The sequence below is a fragment of the Numenius arquata genome, chromosome 2, assembly GCF_964106895.1.
Source record: "Numenius arquata chromosome 2, bNumArq3.hap1.1, whole genome shotgun sequence".
NCBI lineage: Eukaryota > Metazoa > Chordata > Aves > Charadriiformes > Scolopacidae > Numenius > Numenius arquata.
In genome coordinates, this window is record NC_133577.1 from 78,331,571 (window position 1) to 78,348,545 (window position 16,975).

Here is a 16,975-nt window from a genome sequence, read left to right on the forward strand (position 1 = left end):
CAGAGGCAGCCCTGTGGGATGGAGGGATGCTTTCTTAGTGGCTGTTGTGTCAAGAAAGGGGCTTCCCTCCGCAAAGCAGGGCAGGTGGGCACAACCAGCTCCTTTCCCTACAATCACGTAGGCCCAAAAAGCTGAGATTAAAATGTGCCCAATCTTCTGCTTTGAGTTTTTCTAATATGCACATTTATTTCTGTGAGGACACAAGTCTAGTGGCTCCTTGTATGTTTATTATTGCCAAATTATAAAAAAAAAAAAGAGGAGGGGGAAAAAGGGAGGGCAGTTCTCACTTGTTGCCAGTGCAGTTAAGGCTCCGTACTTGCCCCTGGTTTATTTGAGGGAGGAAGACCCAGCAGCCAGTAACCTTCAAGGTTTTCAAAGAAAGCAGCAGGCTGCATAGCCTGGAAGGTATTTAGGGCAGATTTAAGCAGCCACAGAGAAAACAAACAGCCTTTTATAACTGTATAGCAAACGACTCCCTCGCCTCTCAATCTGGCCTATACGTCAGACCCTAGAGCAGTAACAGAGAATGATCCAGGACAGGGGAAAGGAGATACCAGCCCATTGCATCAAGGGACTCAGGTGTGAGCTCTCTGGGGCTCTGTGGCCCCATAAATCTGTGACCACCTCACCTAACGTCTCTAGTGCGATTGCACTAGACTAATTTCCAGACTGGTGTGCTTTCCCAGTGATCACAGGACAAAAGACTCTGTCACATTAATCACTGTTGCTTTGTTAAACATCTTATCTTGATTCAAAAACTGCTGATGTTTGGGAAGCTGCCACCACCCTAAGTAAGCTGTTCAAGTACTTTACTTTCTCAACTATAAAATGTATACCTCATCTCTAGACTGTTCTTTCTTGTGCTGTTGTTGGGCAGAGCAGCTACTAGAGAAGCAAAAATTTAATCCTGCACAGGTATATTTAGGTTTTGATCGTATCAGTCCTAAGCTCTCCTTTTCCATAAGATGTCTTCATACCCTTTTACAGCCCTTAGAGCTCTTGCAGGAAGCCTCTCCAACCTGTTAACTTCCTCCTTGAATTGTAGATGTCAAAACTGGGAATTCTTTCACAACATGGAATCACATTCATGGAATTAGCAGACGCAATATAATCTCCTGCAATATAATCTTATTACACCTGCTCCGCATTCCCTGCTTGTACATCCGAGGATGGAATTAGCCTTTCTCACTGCAGCGTTGTGCTGGGAGCTCACATTCAGCTGCTCCTACATCGTGAGTCAGGCCTTTGCAGGAGTCATTTCTTCCACGGACAGAGCTGACAGCAAGAAGCGTGGCTCGCGTTGAGTAACTTGCCATTGGGCTGTTTCAAAAACACACGTTATGTGCTTGTACCAACTTTAACGTTGTAACACTTGCTAACTAGTCAATTTTCAGTCCAATTACTACAAAATTTGTTAATTTGGTATCATTCCATTTTTAAAAAAATCAAAACACAATGTAAGACTGTGTCACATTCCTTACTAGAGCCATATTATGCCAACAGTTTTTACATTTATCAGCCAAATCCATAACCCAAGCCTATAATTTGCATCTCCAAAAGTTACCAACTCAGTTTTATGGATTCTTTTCCATAAACAGATGAGACTTGGCATTTACTAGAACTCTTCTCTTGTTTTTAAATCATCCTTGTATGTGCTGTTTCCTTATTCTGTCTGAGGTCAATAAGGAGCTGGTAGGCCTGTAATTACAAGTGTCAGATTACTTCTGGTTTTCACTATTATTTTGTCTCAGCCTATGGGGAATCTGCCAGATTTTGAAAGTGAAGGAAGGTTAAGTCTAGACAAGAGCTGGGGAGAAACTCCTCTCCTTTCCCTACCGCTTCTTAATTAAATACATTAAAAGAGGTGCTTACTCTAACAGTATGTACGGGCCCTGCAGAGACCTGGAGAGCAGCTTGCCTCGCTAGTTAACCAAAGCAGGCCCAAGGGATGGGAACCAGCAGAGATTCCTGAATCTGTCCAAAATAGAAAAGACTTTCTGATTAAGGAGGAAATGGAAAGCTGAGACAGGAAAGAGTTTATTTGTATGATGGGTGCTCATATATAATTTATATGCAATAAATGTTTCTAGCTATTTCATTAGTTGCAAATAAAGTGATACAAATGGGCACCACTTGCAGCTGATGCATGGTGTGTGCCTGGGGCTGCTTCCAGCTGAATGGCGGTGGTTCACGTGGGGATGATTTAACACTCCTGCAGCCCCACTATCCAAATTCTGCTGCAGGTTAATCCCTGGAGCAGATGCATGCCACTTTTTCAACCATTCATTGCTTGGCTTGTTAACTTAAACTGCCAAAGATTTCCATTTAAACTATCACATTGGCCCCAGACTGTGGTGGGTAAAGAGCCAGCATCTATTTGTCTCTCCCCACCTGGCTGGGCTGGAGAGCTCTGGGACAAGGAGCACAACAGGCATGTGCCTGGAGCAAGGGGAGAGAAACCAACTTAAGCCATTGCAGCATTTTTTGAGCTTAATATGTCAGTGGCTATTTCAGAAGCTCATTCACATCCGTGAAATTCAACAGGAAATTAGAGAAAACAAAAAAAAAGTGCACCACAAAAGATACTTGGATGGGTCTGCAGCTGTTGAGCAGAGCCTGGGATGGCAAGACCTCCAGGGCTGCAGGACATTCACATCCTACCTCAACTCTTCCCAGATGGGCAGCTCATTTAAACCCTTGTGACTCCCTGAGACCATCTCTGAGGCAAGGAAGGTTTGTGGATTGAGCTCAAGGCGGGGAAATGTCCGCAGAGTGCAGATCTGTGGTTCAGCCCCTCACCGAGGCCTCTCCTCATAAGTCCTGTTCTCCTTCCAGAACAAGTCATATTAGGAGATGATGTCCTCACGTCCACAACCTTGTGCAGAGGGCAGGGATGAGAGGGCAGCTTCCCTCAGGCAAGGGGACAGCAAGCAGTGTGCATGACAAAGGGCAGAAGACTCATTAGGGATCCATGAACTGGAGAGGTGGGGGCTTCCCTCTGGTCATTAAGTGTCTCTCTGCTCCCGCCAACCACACTGTGGGCTGCCCGAGCAGTGCCGGCACCCAACACCAACAGCTCTGCACTCACCAGATTTCCCTTGTCTCCTTGCAGGGATCCTTCCCCTGCTCTGGGCTGCTGGAGCAGGGAAGGAGCTGATGCCTGTCCCAGAGGAGGAACTGCTCTGCAGGTCCCAACAGCACCCCAGACCTGCCTGCTGCCCGTAAACCCAAAGCCTGGAAGGCACCACACTAGGGCTGGTTATGGGATACATTTTGCCCTGTGATCACTTTTATATTCTTGTCCACTGTAGACTGCAGCATATGCTCATAATTGGGGCTTTATATAGAGGTATATCCTCTATATATCCTCTGGAAGAAATCAGCGAAGCTAGCAATAGCATGCTTTTTTACTTGTTTAAGTGCACAAGAGAGTTTGGGGTACAGGGCTAATACTAATAAATCACCATAAATAGATCAATATGTCAGTGCTTCAGTGCTTGAATCCAACCAGCTATGGGGAATTTGTCCCTTGGTAGCAATCAATCTGCTGTACTTAAAGTTTCCTCACCAGATCTGCAGCTAGCACAAACTGATCAATGCGGTTCCAAGTCAGCAGAGCATAACAGCTTTGCATGTCCCAATGTTCACTATTGCAAGTCTCCTCCTCCTTTGCAAGGACACAGAGGTTAAATTATCCTTTGCTAAGTACATGGGATATCTCTAACTCCCAGTTCTTAAGCAAAACTAGCCTTTCTTACTACCAGGCCAGTGCAGCCCAGCCAACACCCCAGCACCTTGCCAGGTGGAGTCTAATTTGGTCCTCCACGGGCAGCAATTCCACTGCAGTAGTCTGCAGTACATCTTAGAAGCAGATGCAGCAAAACTAATTTTGTGAGCCATTCAAATTTTGCCATGCATCCTGCATTGGGCCCTCCTTCTGTGGGGTGGTTTGCCAGGTGGTGCGGGGGGAGATATGCAGCCTTTTAAGATGCTGGGCTGCTCATTCAGAGGGATAAGTAGCGTTGCTAGAGAAGGCATGAGGGACCTGGAGAAGATTTCAGCCATCTGACTTCGGCTTATAGGATGACAGTCCTGGGCTGAAGGAGGGTCCAAGGTTGCATCCCAGTGCAACCTTCTCCACTTGGAGCTCTATCCCACATCACCTATCATTGATGATTTCTGTGAGGAATTTTTCCTTTCCATGAGGTCCCTGCTGATGGAGGCTCCTACCAGAAGTGACTTGGGATGCAAGTCACAAGAGTCAGAATGCACTAGAGAACACATCCTTCACACCCAAGACCCAGAGGTCATCTGTGTGATACAAAGCAAAGACAGCCGAGATCCTGCTGGCTGCTGGAGTGGGGGAGAGGGTCTGAGGTGATGGGGAAGAGGGTCCAAGACCTGTGAGGGGTGATACACATACTACCAGGGTAAGCATTTACAGTGAAATCTCAGGGTTATCTCAAACAAGGCTCGTGCCTGAAAACTGGTATTAAGTAAAGATCAGGAGTACCAGATACATTTGGTAACTACCATCTATCTACAAGCCCTGTCCAGATCTCGAGGCTGTTAACAAGGTCTCTGGGACAAGCTCTCAGCATGTAGTGTTCAGAGGATGTTGCTTGTGGGTACAAGTTCTCAGAGGTGAAGTTCCCCATGCCCTGGGGGCATGTGGCAGCCAAGGCTTGAGGACCCTGGAGTGATACCCTATGCTGTGCTTGCATGGCTGGCTGGACAATGCTGCCACCTTTGATGGGTTCATTACACTGCTCCCCAGAGGTGGGTCTGGCTTGCAAGGATGGGCTGTGTGTCGTGCTTCAGGTCTCCATGCCTGATGCTCTCTCCTTTTCGGATTACAGTCAAGTGGCAATGGATTTTCCCAGCCATGGCCCACTGTCCCACCAACTGCAGAGGTTTGTGCAAGGGATCCGCATCACTCCTGCTCTTGACTCCTCTTCCTCAAGAGCCACACCATAGACAGAACTGCAATCCTCATGGCCCCTGCTTAACAATTATACTGCTTTCTGGTGGTTTGCCATGAAGAAATCCCAGCAATTCACAGGAAGACCCTGCCCTCTGTAACAGCAGCAGCAGTGATTGATTATTGAGAGCATTTTACAAATCCGTGTTCTACCAAAAAAAGGGTGTCTTGCTTTTCACCTTTTGTAATCAGACACCCACCTTTGACAGTCGTAGGAAAGAAGCTGTAGATGGTACTTTGGCCTCCCTCCCTCTGCGCGGCTCCCCAGTACTTGTGGTCTGCTTTCCTGCGCCTCCGTCATGGAAGCCTAATAAAAAGCAATGCACTGGGCTTTCCAAACCTATAAGAATTCATGGTCTGATTTCCTTTCTAATGCCTCACCTGGAGGGGAGGTTGTGAGCTGCATAGCTCTCTTATTTCTTCTCTGTGATGGGTCCCCAAGGTTACCTTTCAACTGCTGTGGTGCAGAGACTATTTTGCCAGGATGAGTTTGAGCTAAGCAGGAGAAACGGGGCTGTAAGCTTCTACCCTGGTTTCTTTCAAGTTTGCAGGCTGTTCTGAAAATGTATTGTGTAATTTAGGAGACTGATGTGCTGAACCGAGCAGAGAGTTTTCAATTACCAATATAAAAATGGCTCCCTAAGAACAGACATTCATTCTGCTCTCTCCAACTGTTCCAGCAAGGCATCCCACTGCTCACAGCGAGGTTTGACTTTGCTTCATTTGACTGCTGAGTCCTTGACTGAAGGGGAATGGCTGTGGTCTGCGTTAGGCCTGGTAGACTCTAACTGCTGGAGGGAACGCGAGGCACCAGCAAGTGGTATTCCCAGCCGTACTCTGGTATTGAGTTTCTCGAAGCCTAGTCTATACAGCCACCCCCTTTCTGGGCAACTAATGAGGCAAACTGTGTAGAAACCTCTGTGGCGGAGAGGGGTCTGCTTTTGCAGAAGGGTGGAGAGACTAAGGCGGTGCTGTCCGCTGTTTATCCGCTGCAACCTGGCCTCACAGTAGAGTCAGCTCACTGTGATGGGTCACAGTATGGGAGAGTGACTCTTACCCCTGGAGCAACGCGATTCCAGCAAGCGTTGAGAGTTCAGAAGAGTTTCTCCATCAGAGAGCGACAGAAGCTCAGCACTGGTGTCAAGCACTGAGCCTGTTTGATGTCGCTGCGGTGCTCCTGGGTCACAGTTAAAACATCTCACATCGTGACCCTGCAGTGCAGGCAGTTTCCATTATCAGTAATGTGTCTTCTAGAGGTAGTCAAGGACACAGCCGTACCTCCGTGACTGAAACTCCTCACAGGTCCCTATCATGCCCAGTAGGTTGATCACCGCTTCAGACCCCACGGACATCATTAACTGCTTGTTACTCTTATGGAGCCCCATCTGAACACAGGCTCCAACCAGAGGAGGACTGGCAGAACCAGCTACCCATCCAGGCAGCTTAACAGCTTGTGGGGCTCTGCATAAGCCACTGGCTACCTGCCCACAGCTCCTCCCTGCCCTGGGCACCCAGAGGAGAGCTTGCAAGAGCTGGGTCAGGCTGGGGGCTCCAGGACCAGCTGGAGGCTCCATGGTTTCACCTGTTTCTTCAGGCGAGAGGCTTTGGGGTCTGGAGAAGGATGGGTTGCTGTGAGTCGGGGAAGAGTTGGGGAAGAGCCAGGTCAGGAGGAAAACAAGAGGGAGCAGTGCCAGGGAGGGCTGTATGTTTCCTAGGATGGTCCCTGGCTGTAGGGCCAAGGGTGGGGAGAGGTGGGGAACCGTGAGATGCTCCCCAGGCAGGGGAGGCCGCGCTGCTGTGCCCTTATCCGCCCACCACCCCATTTCCCGGCTGGATCCCCGGAGCCGCGAGGTGATGATGGAAGGCAAAGATGGCGGCACTCCCCCCGCCCCGTCGCCTCCCTCGGGCCGAAACGGCCCCGGGCCGGCGGAGCGGCAGGAGGCGGAGGCCCAGGGCGCCCCGAGAAGGCGGCGAGCAGGGCGGTGCAGCCGGCTCGCCCCGCCCCGCCGCCGGTCAGCGTCCTCCTGCCGCGGCCTGGCTCTGCCGTCCCGGCCGGACGGAGCGGTAGGAGGGGGCCGGGGCTCAGCGTGGGGGCGGCGCGGGGAGCGGGGTCGGGGCTGCCGCGGCGCTCCGTGGGCCGCCCTCGGCGCCGGACAGGGGCCGGTCCCCGGGCAAACCCTTCTCCGGGGCCGGGAGCAGGTGTCCCAGGGCTCCCTGAGGCGAAGGCCCAGGTGTGATGGCCCTTCCTCCCCGCCTGGGGAGGCCCCCACCCGGCGCCGGGGGGGGACCCCGGGGCCCGAGTCTCGCAGGGCTGAGGCAGGGCAGGCCCGGGGAGGGCAAACAGGCTCTGCCGGGAGCCCAGGTTGTCAGGCAGGTCTGTGAGGAAGGGGAAGGTTCATCACCATGCCAGGAAGTCAGCCCACGGTTGTCAGGATCAGGCCTGGTGAGGGCAGCTGGGGTCAGGCACAGCCCTGCGTTCAGCAGCCAGCAACATGGTCCCTGGGGCCAGGACATTGCCCCCGGTCCCGGGCTGAGCTTAAATAGGCTCATGGGCAGGAGGTAAAGATGTAAGGGAGGCCCCAGGTGTGGCTGACTGGGACCATTAGGGCCTTTAAGTGCTCTCAGGGCCCCAAAAGCAGCTTCCCCTCTCAGCCTGCCCCCTCTGTCCTCACACCTTATAGAGGTATGGGCTTAGAAGGGACTTGCTGTCAGAGTGATTTAAGTGCTGTGAGGTTGCAGGGGCTGTTGAAGGGAGCAGAGACATGAGACAAGTCATTGGGAAGTGGATACGGCATGAGAGACTTGGGAATGGGGATAGTCAGGCTGCCCATGAGGTGCCCTAGTGGTCAGAAGGGCTTTTGGGTAAAGGGGAGCTATTCAGACCATCCCTGGAAGATCCCCAGAGGCTGGGTAGTACTGGGGGCTTCATTGAGGAGCCTGGGGTTGAGTAGAAGTCAGATGTAGCTCAGTGGTTGCCAGGCAGATCAGCAGTGATGAGGCAGGTTGGAGGTTGAGCGGGTGCCTGGCAGGCTGTGGACCTATATCCCATGCAGGGTCCCCAGCCCTGAGGGGTGCACGGGAGGGTGACAGCAATGACCTGCTGTGTGGCACTTAGCCAGCTTCTCTCTCAAAGGTGCCGACTGGTGGTGTGAAAGAGGAGAAGCACCAAGGTAAAAGAGGAGAAGGTGGCAACAGTCTAGTACTGAAGGTAGCATCGTTATTCTCTAAATTGTCTTTTTGGTCCAGGACAGGTGCCTGGCTGACTGCAGCTAGCTGGGGGAATTCTGCGTGGTTCCCTCTTGCCAGATCTCTTGTGCCTTCTGGTCGGGTTGCAGCTGCTGCGGAGACACAGAGAGGAGGCTTTCTCCTCCTGCGTAGAGGAAGCTTATTTCTTCCTAGGAGCATCGCTAGTACGTGCTGGGAGGAGGGTTCCCCAAACAGGCAGGCAGGGATGGCAGCTTGGGATGTTGGATGGGGAGCTATAAATCAGCAAGCTGCTAATTAAGACCACAGGAGGCTGGTGAGTTACTAAAGACCTGTATTACTCTTTTCAGAGCTCTGGGCCATTAACAAAATCCCTGGGACCTACTCTGAGCACTTGGCTCTCCAGGGACATCACTTTTGAGCACTCTATTTTGGGCATGTTCTCAGAGCTGAAGTTCCCTGTGCCCTGGGGCCACGTGGCAGCCAAGGCCTGGGGACCCTCAGACGGACACCCCGTGCTGTGCTTGCACGGCTGGCTGGACAATGCCAACACCTTCGACAAACTCATTCCGCTGCTCCCCAGAGGTAGGTCTGGCTCATCACTATGGTTCTTATTGTTGGCTGCAGGGATATGTTGCAGGGCTGCGTATCTGATACTCTTTCCCTTTCAGATTGCTATTATGTGGCAATGGATTTTTCTGGCCATGGCTTGTCATCCCACCGACCTGCAGGCTCCCCCTACCATTTTCTGGATTACGTGAGCGATGTGCGCCGAGTGGCAGCCGGTGGGTAGTTGAAGAGACCCTTGAGGGGTTATTTGTGCAGGAACTGCTATATTGCTCCTGCTCCTTGGAACAAGCAGGCAGCATTTACTGCCAGGGGAGGGGTTAGTTCCCTCTGCTTCTCCCCAGCCTGATGATAGCGGATGCTTTGTGACCACAGACTGAATAAGCATCCCTCTTTCTTGCTATTTTGTGAGAGGAAGAAACATTAAGCCTGTGAAGCGTTTCTATATTAAAAAGCAGTAGTGGCAAAATGGTGGATGCAACCAAATAGTTCTGCCAGAATGACTTTTTGTAAGCAGCCGGTGACTTCTAACCAGTGTTAGGTGTAAGTGGGAGACTCTTCTGGTTCTCTCCGATGACAGCTTGCTGCTTGCTTTAGTATCATACAAAGAAATCTGAAGCCAAGGTGTCTCGGGCTCCTAATAACTCCTGATCTAACTGACCATCTGTATGCTGGTCTTGGGGAAGGCTGTGGCATGTGCAGTTTTGCATCCCTCATTCAGTATATAAAGAGCCTCTAGAAGTTCTTTCACATGCCAGAGGGTAAAACACATCTTTCAGTGAAGTGTATTTCAGATGGGCAGCGCTGATGAAGCAGTATTTTCCCATAAGCATCTCAGAGTGCCCCAAAAACGGACTGAAGAGCCTGATGTGCTAAATGGTGCAGAGAGCTTTCACTTGGAATAATCATATTTTCCTCAAGGCAGTGGACCTGGCTCTGTGTCCTGACAGCTCTTACGGAATGCCTTGCAGCAGGATGCTCTGTCAAGGTCTCCCTCTTCCAGCAGATGCTGCCCAGTCAGGCTTCTCTGCTTCTTGCCAGTCTTGTGTCTGGCAACGAATGGGAATTTGCTGTAGTTTGCTTGCGATACACAGAGAGCTTGGGAACTGCATGACTTAATTACCAAGGAAATGAGGTGGTGGATGCTCTTTTTCTTTAAAACTGGTGTACTTATCCACCTCGTTTCTGGATTAGGAAGCAAATTAAGCAGTGTAAAAGCCCTCCTGGGAGAGGGGGCATGTGTTGGTGGAGAAGCAGCAAGATGCCGCTGCACTGGTTTCTAATGCAGGACTGTCTGTTTTTGTCTGTTGCCACTTAGCCTTGCAGTGGAGACAGTTCACCCTGATGGGTCACAGTATGGGTAAGTGGCTCTTGTCCTTGTAAACTGTGAGGTTCTGGAAATAGGAGTAGATAATTAACTTACAAGACATGCTGCTAAGAGCTGAATTGGAATATTTATTATATTGTGTCAAGTACCAGGTTCCTGCTTGAGTGATTAAAAAAATCTGTGCCCTTGTTTGAAATGCCTCTACTTTCAAGACCCTGTAGTACAAACAGTGGTAACTCTTGCTGTGGGTCTTTCCTCCACCCCCAGAAGGGAACAGTGGTGGGCAAAAAGGGGTGGTCTACGGCAGGAGAATTCACAGCAGGCCTTCCTGCCTGGTCCTCATAAGGCCACAAAACCTGGGGACAGCAGGGCCCTTCTTGGTGGGTCATGGAGCTTGCTGAGGGGAACCAGACTTCAGGCTCTATCCCTTTGTGCCTGGGATGTGATGGGGTTTTGCTCCCCAGGCCTGCTCTGACCACAGCTCAGTACCCCCACACTCTACTCTTTTAGCTAGTAACTCTTCCCTCACCTCTGCTGTCTGAAAGGGAGATGGGGATGGAGCAGGACAGGGAGTCCAGCTGGCCAGTGGCCCCGCTCTCTGCCTGCGTCCTGCCTGCTGGGAGAGCTTTACTGTGTAGCTTGGTCTTTGTCCCTTGGTACAACATGCATTTGTTCTTCTAAGGCAGCTCCTGCTGTGGTAAAGGGGAGTTTCTGTTACTTGGGGAGGGGTGAGGTGGGTCCAGTGCATAACCGAGGACACTTTTCTCCTTTGCAGGTGGGTCTGTGGCAGGAATGGTGAGTAAAGCATCTTTTCTTCATGGGGTTTGTGATTTCTGCAGCTGGAACAATAAATGGGAAAGGAATGAAGGGACAGACTGTTTAGAACTTGGATCTCAGAGGAGGAGAGGCCCTTCCCTGCCCCCCTCTCCAGTGTAGCAGCATGAAAGCATCACTCAATGCTCAGCTTTTCTCTTTCTCATATTGTTTCATCTCTTCTCAGTTCTCTTTCCTTTATCCTGAGATGGTGGACAAGCTGATCCTGCTGGAAAATCTTGGCTTTCTGCTAGCTCCAGAGGTTAGATTTTACGTGTTCTTCACCTCCCTTTTTTAAATAAAAAATAGAGATTTATTTTTTTTTTCTTTCCCTCATTTGTTCAGGTAAAGCACCGATGTGACCAGTTTCTGGAAGCTCAGACAAGTCTCGGGGCTCTTCCTTTTGGCAGGCACAGATTTGCTCCTTGTTGCATGGACTGAGGTCCCTGCTTAGGGTGGCCCTTGTGGGGACACTTGGTAGTGCTCCACATCCTGCAGTCCCTTAGCACCAGAATTCACTTGTCTGTGGTAGGCCCTTGTATAAAGGGAACTGGAGCCTCTGTCCAAGCAACTGCCAGGCGAGGTTGTCTTTTGGCCAACAGCTTGTTGGATAACCTGGGTGCAAGACTGGTGGATTTCTTTTTCTATTCCTGGCAGGACATAAAGCTACATTCCCGATCTGCCATCATTGCTACCAGGTCCTGGGGCTTTGGTTGGCCCAAGAGAAGAAGCCTAGAGTCAGAGAGACAAAAGATACTAGATTTACCTTGTTCTTTTGGACGGTTGTCCTCAACTCAAAAGCGAGGTAGTAAAGATTGCAGGGGAGGAAACTTAGTAAGTTCTTTAAGCAGTGCTTAGCTTTCTGTTACTGTGAGTTGCCCAGAGGAGTTGTGGATGCTCCATTCCTGGAGGTACTCAAGGCCAGGCTGGATGGGGCTTTGAGCAACCTAATGTAGTAGAAGGTGCCCCTGCCCACAGCAGGGGGGTCACAACAAGATGATCTTTAAGGTCCCTTCCAACCCAAACCATTCTATGATTCTGTCCTACCTTGACTTTTAAGTATTGCTGTTCCCTTTTCCCTAGAAATGAGCATTTTTAACATGATGTCCATAGGTGGTACCAGTTCTGAGGGATGCTGAATGGTGAAATGTCCTCTTCTACCCTCTGATAAGGGGTAAAGCAATTCAGAGGAGAAAGGTTACTCCTGTTCCCTGCCTGTCTTTGTTTCAGGACACTGAGGCATGGCTGAAATCAAAACGGATGGTGATTGACAGATTACTGAGTCTAGAGGCAAAGCAGCAAACTCCCAAAGCACGTAGCCCTGAAGCAGCATTGCAGAGGTAGGTTCCCATCTGTCCTCTTCATTTGCTGCCTGCCATCACCTTCGACAAAGTTATGGCTTGGCCCAGAAGGGGAAACTGTCCCTGTACTTCCCTTGCAAATCCTCTGGAATTTCAGCAAGACCTTTTGCTTCTGCTGCCAGAAGCTGCTGCCCCTATCTGCTTTTTTCTGAAGCAGCCTGAGAGCTCGCTGTCACCTTGTCATGCCATTTTCACTTCGCTTCCTCCCTCTTCCAGCAGAACAATCTCTCTGCCATGTCTCCCCTAGGCTCTTAGAAGCAAACAGACATCTGACAGCAGAGGGTGGGGCCATCCTGCTGCAGCGAGGAGCAACTGAGACACCCGCTGGTAAGGGGCTGCTTAGAGACGGGGCTCATCATGGTGCTGGGCCAAGGCTGGGTGTAGGAAGGGAGCAGTGCCAACAGCTATTGTCTTCTGCAGGGTACAGGGTGCCTTAGCTACAAGTTTACGCAGCTTGAATGGGATCAATTAGGTCTGAGGCAGAGCTCTCCATTCCCAGCAACTGAGGTTGGTGCTTGAGTCTTAGAACGGCTGAAGAAAAGAAAAACGAAAAATCTGAATTAATCCCGTTCCTCTTATCTCAAAAAGTCTTGGGCAGACCCCAAAAGTGAGGAGAAGGAGACCAATTCCTGCTCCTGTGAGAGATGAAAACATTCTCTTATTTCTTTTTCATTCTAGGGCTGGTGTATAACAGAGACATGAGAGTCCGTACGGTGAGCATTGCTCTTCTGATGTACCCCCTGCTGCTTCTGAGCCCAGAAAACTCAGTTATAGTGGAGGCCCACTTGCTGAGCCCCGGCCTTGCCTCCACCCAACTGTTTACTTTCTGCTTCCCTAATTCCCACATCTCTTTTAAATGCTGCTGTTAAAAGAGCCTGCACTCGACCATTAACTGACTCAGCTTACAGAGTCATTGGAAAATGTTACAGTTTTTTTTTTCAGCAGTTCCTCTGCCCCGGGGCCTCCTGGCCACATTTTCCTGCTGTTGTAACTCTTCAGACAGGATGGATGCTTTAGGTCAGCTTCTTCGTCAGGTCACCCATATAAGAAGGGAAGAGAGAGTGAAGCTAAGTTCTTAGGTTTGATATTTTGATAGCTTTGTGCCGCTTTTGAACAAGCAGGGCCTCCTTTACCTATGCTACTGCCAGACTATGAAAGCCAGAGTAGTCTACTGTCTCCTTTTTAGTAAGAGGATTTTTAAAGCTTTTCTTTGCTATGAGATCATTCCCATATGTGCTGCATCCCAGCAGGCAGCGTTGTTGGCAGCCCTGAAACGCAGCTGGATAGAAGGAGGCTTTGCAGAGCCAGCTACTCTTGTGCACAGCCTGGCTGCCTGTCGTGTCCCAGCTCAGCAGCTTCGGGGCCACAGCCACTTCTGCCTTCAGAGCCACGAGTGCGACAGGGGTTGGGGACATCTCTGCCCCCGAGCTGCTGTCCCTAACCTTTGCCGCTCTCTTTATCTTTGCACCTGCAGCAGAGTCGAGAGTCCTTCACAGTGGAGCAGTGCGTGAAGCTCCTGCAGAAGATTCAGGACCGTGTTCTCATCATTGTGTGAGTGGGGCACAAGCCAAACCAACCCTCGCTGCCTCCCTGCACTGCAGCCCTGGGTGGAGGGGATGAAGGTTAGGAGTCCTCTGCTACGTCCTCCTCTGCAGCGGCCAGCCAGACCTTTGGGCCAGTTGGCACAACCGTGCAGCCTCACACATGAGAAGCATTTCCCAGTTCCCCACCACTGCCCTGGGCTGGGCAGGCTCCTGGAGCAGGCAGAGAGCAGCTGGCACATCCTCCTCCCGGCCTGGTACTGCATTTTCAGGCTACGCCTCCCTGGTGCAAGGCTGACTGAGGAAATGCCTGACCTGCCCTGTCCTCCCTACGCTCTTGCCTTCACGCTGCTGCCCTGCAACTTTCTGTCCCTTTGCCCTACAGCAAGGGACCATCCTGGGAAACACAGGACCTTCCACAGCACCACTCCCTCTTGCTTTCCTCCTGACCTGGCTCTTCCCCCAGTCACAGCAACCCAGCTGGCCCCCTTCTCCAGACCCCAAAGTCTCTTGCCTGAAGAAACAGGTGAAACCATGGCAGCCTCCACATGCACCAGATGGTCCTGGAGCCCCCAGCCTGACCCAGCTCTTGCAAGCTCTCCCTTGCAGTGCCTGGGGCAGGGAGGAGCTGTGGGGCAGTAGCCAGTAGCTTATGCAGAGCCCCACAAGCTGTTAAGCTGTCTGGATGGGTAGCTGATTCTGTCAGTCCTCTGCATTTTTCCCATCTCCTTGGAAGGCCAGAGGTGCAGGGCTCTGGCTACCTTGGCCTGTGTGGTGCTGTTAAGAGACTCTCTAGGAAATCAGAGGAAGTGCTACAAGTTGAGAAATGAGGTGCAGTTTTGGCTTCCCTGGTCTGTTGAAATCGTAAGAGCTTAAGGATTTTCTTCCTTGTCCAGAAATGCAACGTTATGGTGAGGACAGCCCTCTAGGCCATACAGAGTACATGCCTTTGAGCCTGGGATGTCATCTTGTCCCATCACCTGCAGTACAGTAGAAGACTGCATGACCTCAACTCTGCAGGCGGTCTAATGCTGGCTTCTCCCTGGTACCTCCCTCTCCAAGCAGGGAGGTACCCTCCTGCTGTTTAAAAGAGCAGCATGGAGTAGGGAGGGGGACACAGGGGAGATGCAGAAGCTGGCTAGAAGGAAAAAATTAAGAGCAGAAGATAGGGTTGGGAGAGGGAGTGGTGTACTCCAACCCATTAGGAAGCCACCCCGGGGGGGGATAATATTTAACCTGTCTTCACTCTGGTACTACTAGGCAGTCACCCAAGGTTTTAAACAGATAGTTTGACAGAAAATAGCTGCTCAGCCAAGCTGTGCAGTGCTCCTCTGGCTACCATGAATGACCCTGTAACCCTGCTGTTCATGAGCAGCCTGGAAAGAGACATTGGGTCTGTCACCCCACTGTCTTGGGGACACTGCTCCTGCCCAGGACAGCAGCAAAGACAAAGGAATGCACATGGTGTGCTGTACTGAGCCTTGCTGTTGCTTTTCAGAGCACAAGATGGACTCTTGGTACCACACAAGCTACACAGCAGAAATCAGTTTGTGAAAGCGCTACGGGAGGCGTTCGAGTCTACACTCAAAGAGGTGAGAGCAAACTCCATCCTTGGATCTCCACTCTCTGTGCCACCAACCTGAGAGCAGCAGCTGGGAAGCAGCTCACCTTGGTAGACACCCCCACCAAGGGGTGATTTGTCCTTAACGGCACAGCCCCCACATGAGGGGAAGCCACCTTTCTCCCTGCTTCCAAAGTCCCAAGTCAGTACTGCCCTCTGGACCCAGCTTTTCCCAAGTCCTCCCATCTTTGTTCTGCCTCACTTCCAACCACCTCAAGTGCCACACTGCAAGCACAACTTGCCTGAGGGAACACTTTCCTGGTCCACACCTTCTTGTGTCCTCTCCCTCCAGCACATCCAGCTAGTAGAGGTACCTGGGAGTCATTTTGTGCACCTGAACGAGCCCGAGGTGGTGTCTGGGATCATCAGCAACTTCCTGACGGCGCAGAACACTAGAGCCAGGCTCTAGGAAGAAGGGTCACTGCTGCAGCAATCCAGGAGAACAGGGACCTAAAAAGCAGGCTGTGGAGGAACTGTCACCATTCCTACCTCACATCCAACATCAGTTTCATGATATCGTTCCCTGAGCTTAGTTCACTGCAGGGTGGAAGCAGGTCTGATGAGGGTTCCCTGGAGGAGAGCTGAGCAAAATACCTCAGTTGTCAAAGTGAAAAGGAGTCCTTCCTCCACTCCCACCCTGGGTACAGGCAGCCTTCCCCTTGCTTGGTCCTAACTTGCACCCTGAAATGGAGCAGGAATCCAGGCAGGGGCAGCCTCTGTGGGAGCAGCAGCAACACCAGCTGTAGCAGAGCAGGAGGCAGGTGGCTTCTCTCGCCTCCTCCCTGAGGATGGTGCAACCAGTCTCCTCCCAGGGTTACACCTATTGAGAAAACAGGAAACATTCTGCTTCTTTGCTTACTTCCACATGTGCCTGAGCTCAGAGGGCCTCAGTGTCCCTGTTCTACTGTTAAGAGCTGCTGCTTGTTTAAAAAGTCAGCTTAAATAAGAGCTCACCTGGGCACAGAAGGCCATTTTAATGAACTCTAGGGAATGAGTCACTAATCCTCTCACTGAAGCAGGTGGGAGAACTACTAATAATGGAAAAGTTGGCAGAGATGATTTCTGTCCTTCTAAATAAAGATTAATCTCCCAATGTTAAGTCTGTCTTCTTGACTGTATAGGAGAATGAGCCTCCTTTCTTTTGGGATGCTCACCCAAGCAGCAAAACCACCAATTTTAGGAGGCAGCGATTTTTACATGCATTCTGCTTTAGATAACGGCATATTAATGATCCATCTGCCTCCTAGTTAAATTGATGCAAAAAGTGCCAAATAAAGCGAGCAGGCCTGGCAGTCTCCCCGTGCTACAAACTGCATTTGCAGTGGGTTTTCTAGGGGAGGGTAAATCCGTTTTAACCCAGCTCTGCGGAATTTACCAGCATTTCCACCTTACCTTCATGGTCACGCCCATATGGAGGGCTGTGGGCAGTAAAATAAATGCGTAGAAGCCCGGGGGTGGGTGGGTCGCAGCCCCTTTCTGATCACGGAGTGCATTGGGGTGAACAATCATTAAGTCCAAGGCTGTACGAAAGCGATGCCCCGCAGCCGGATGTGCCTGTTG

General features: G+C 51.0%; 1 protein-coding gene across 1 annotated transcript; it reads left to right on the plus strand.

Annotated features, from left to right (window-relative positions):
* The first annotated feature begins 6,987 nt into the window (after positions 1-6,987).
* On the plus strand, positions 6,988-16,512 carry SERHL2 (serine hydrolase like 2). The gene is made up of 12 exons (XM_074168895.1): positions 6,988-7,045; positions 8,536-8,770; positions 8,857-8,970; positions 10,071-10,112; positions 10,855-10,874; positions 11,080-11,154; positions 12,123-12,232; positions 12,501-12,580; positions 12,932-12,966; positions 13,728-13,804; positions 15,293-15,386; positions 15,708-16,512. The coding sequence occupies exons 2-12, from the start codon at positions 8,623-8,625 to the stop codon at positions 15,822-15,824; spliced, it is 912 nt and encodes a 303-aa protein (XP_074024996.1). The 5' UTR covers positions 6,988-7,045; positions 8,536-8,622; the 3' UTR covers positions 15,825-16,512.
* Positions 16,513-16,975: the final 463 nt, after the last annotated feature.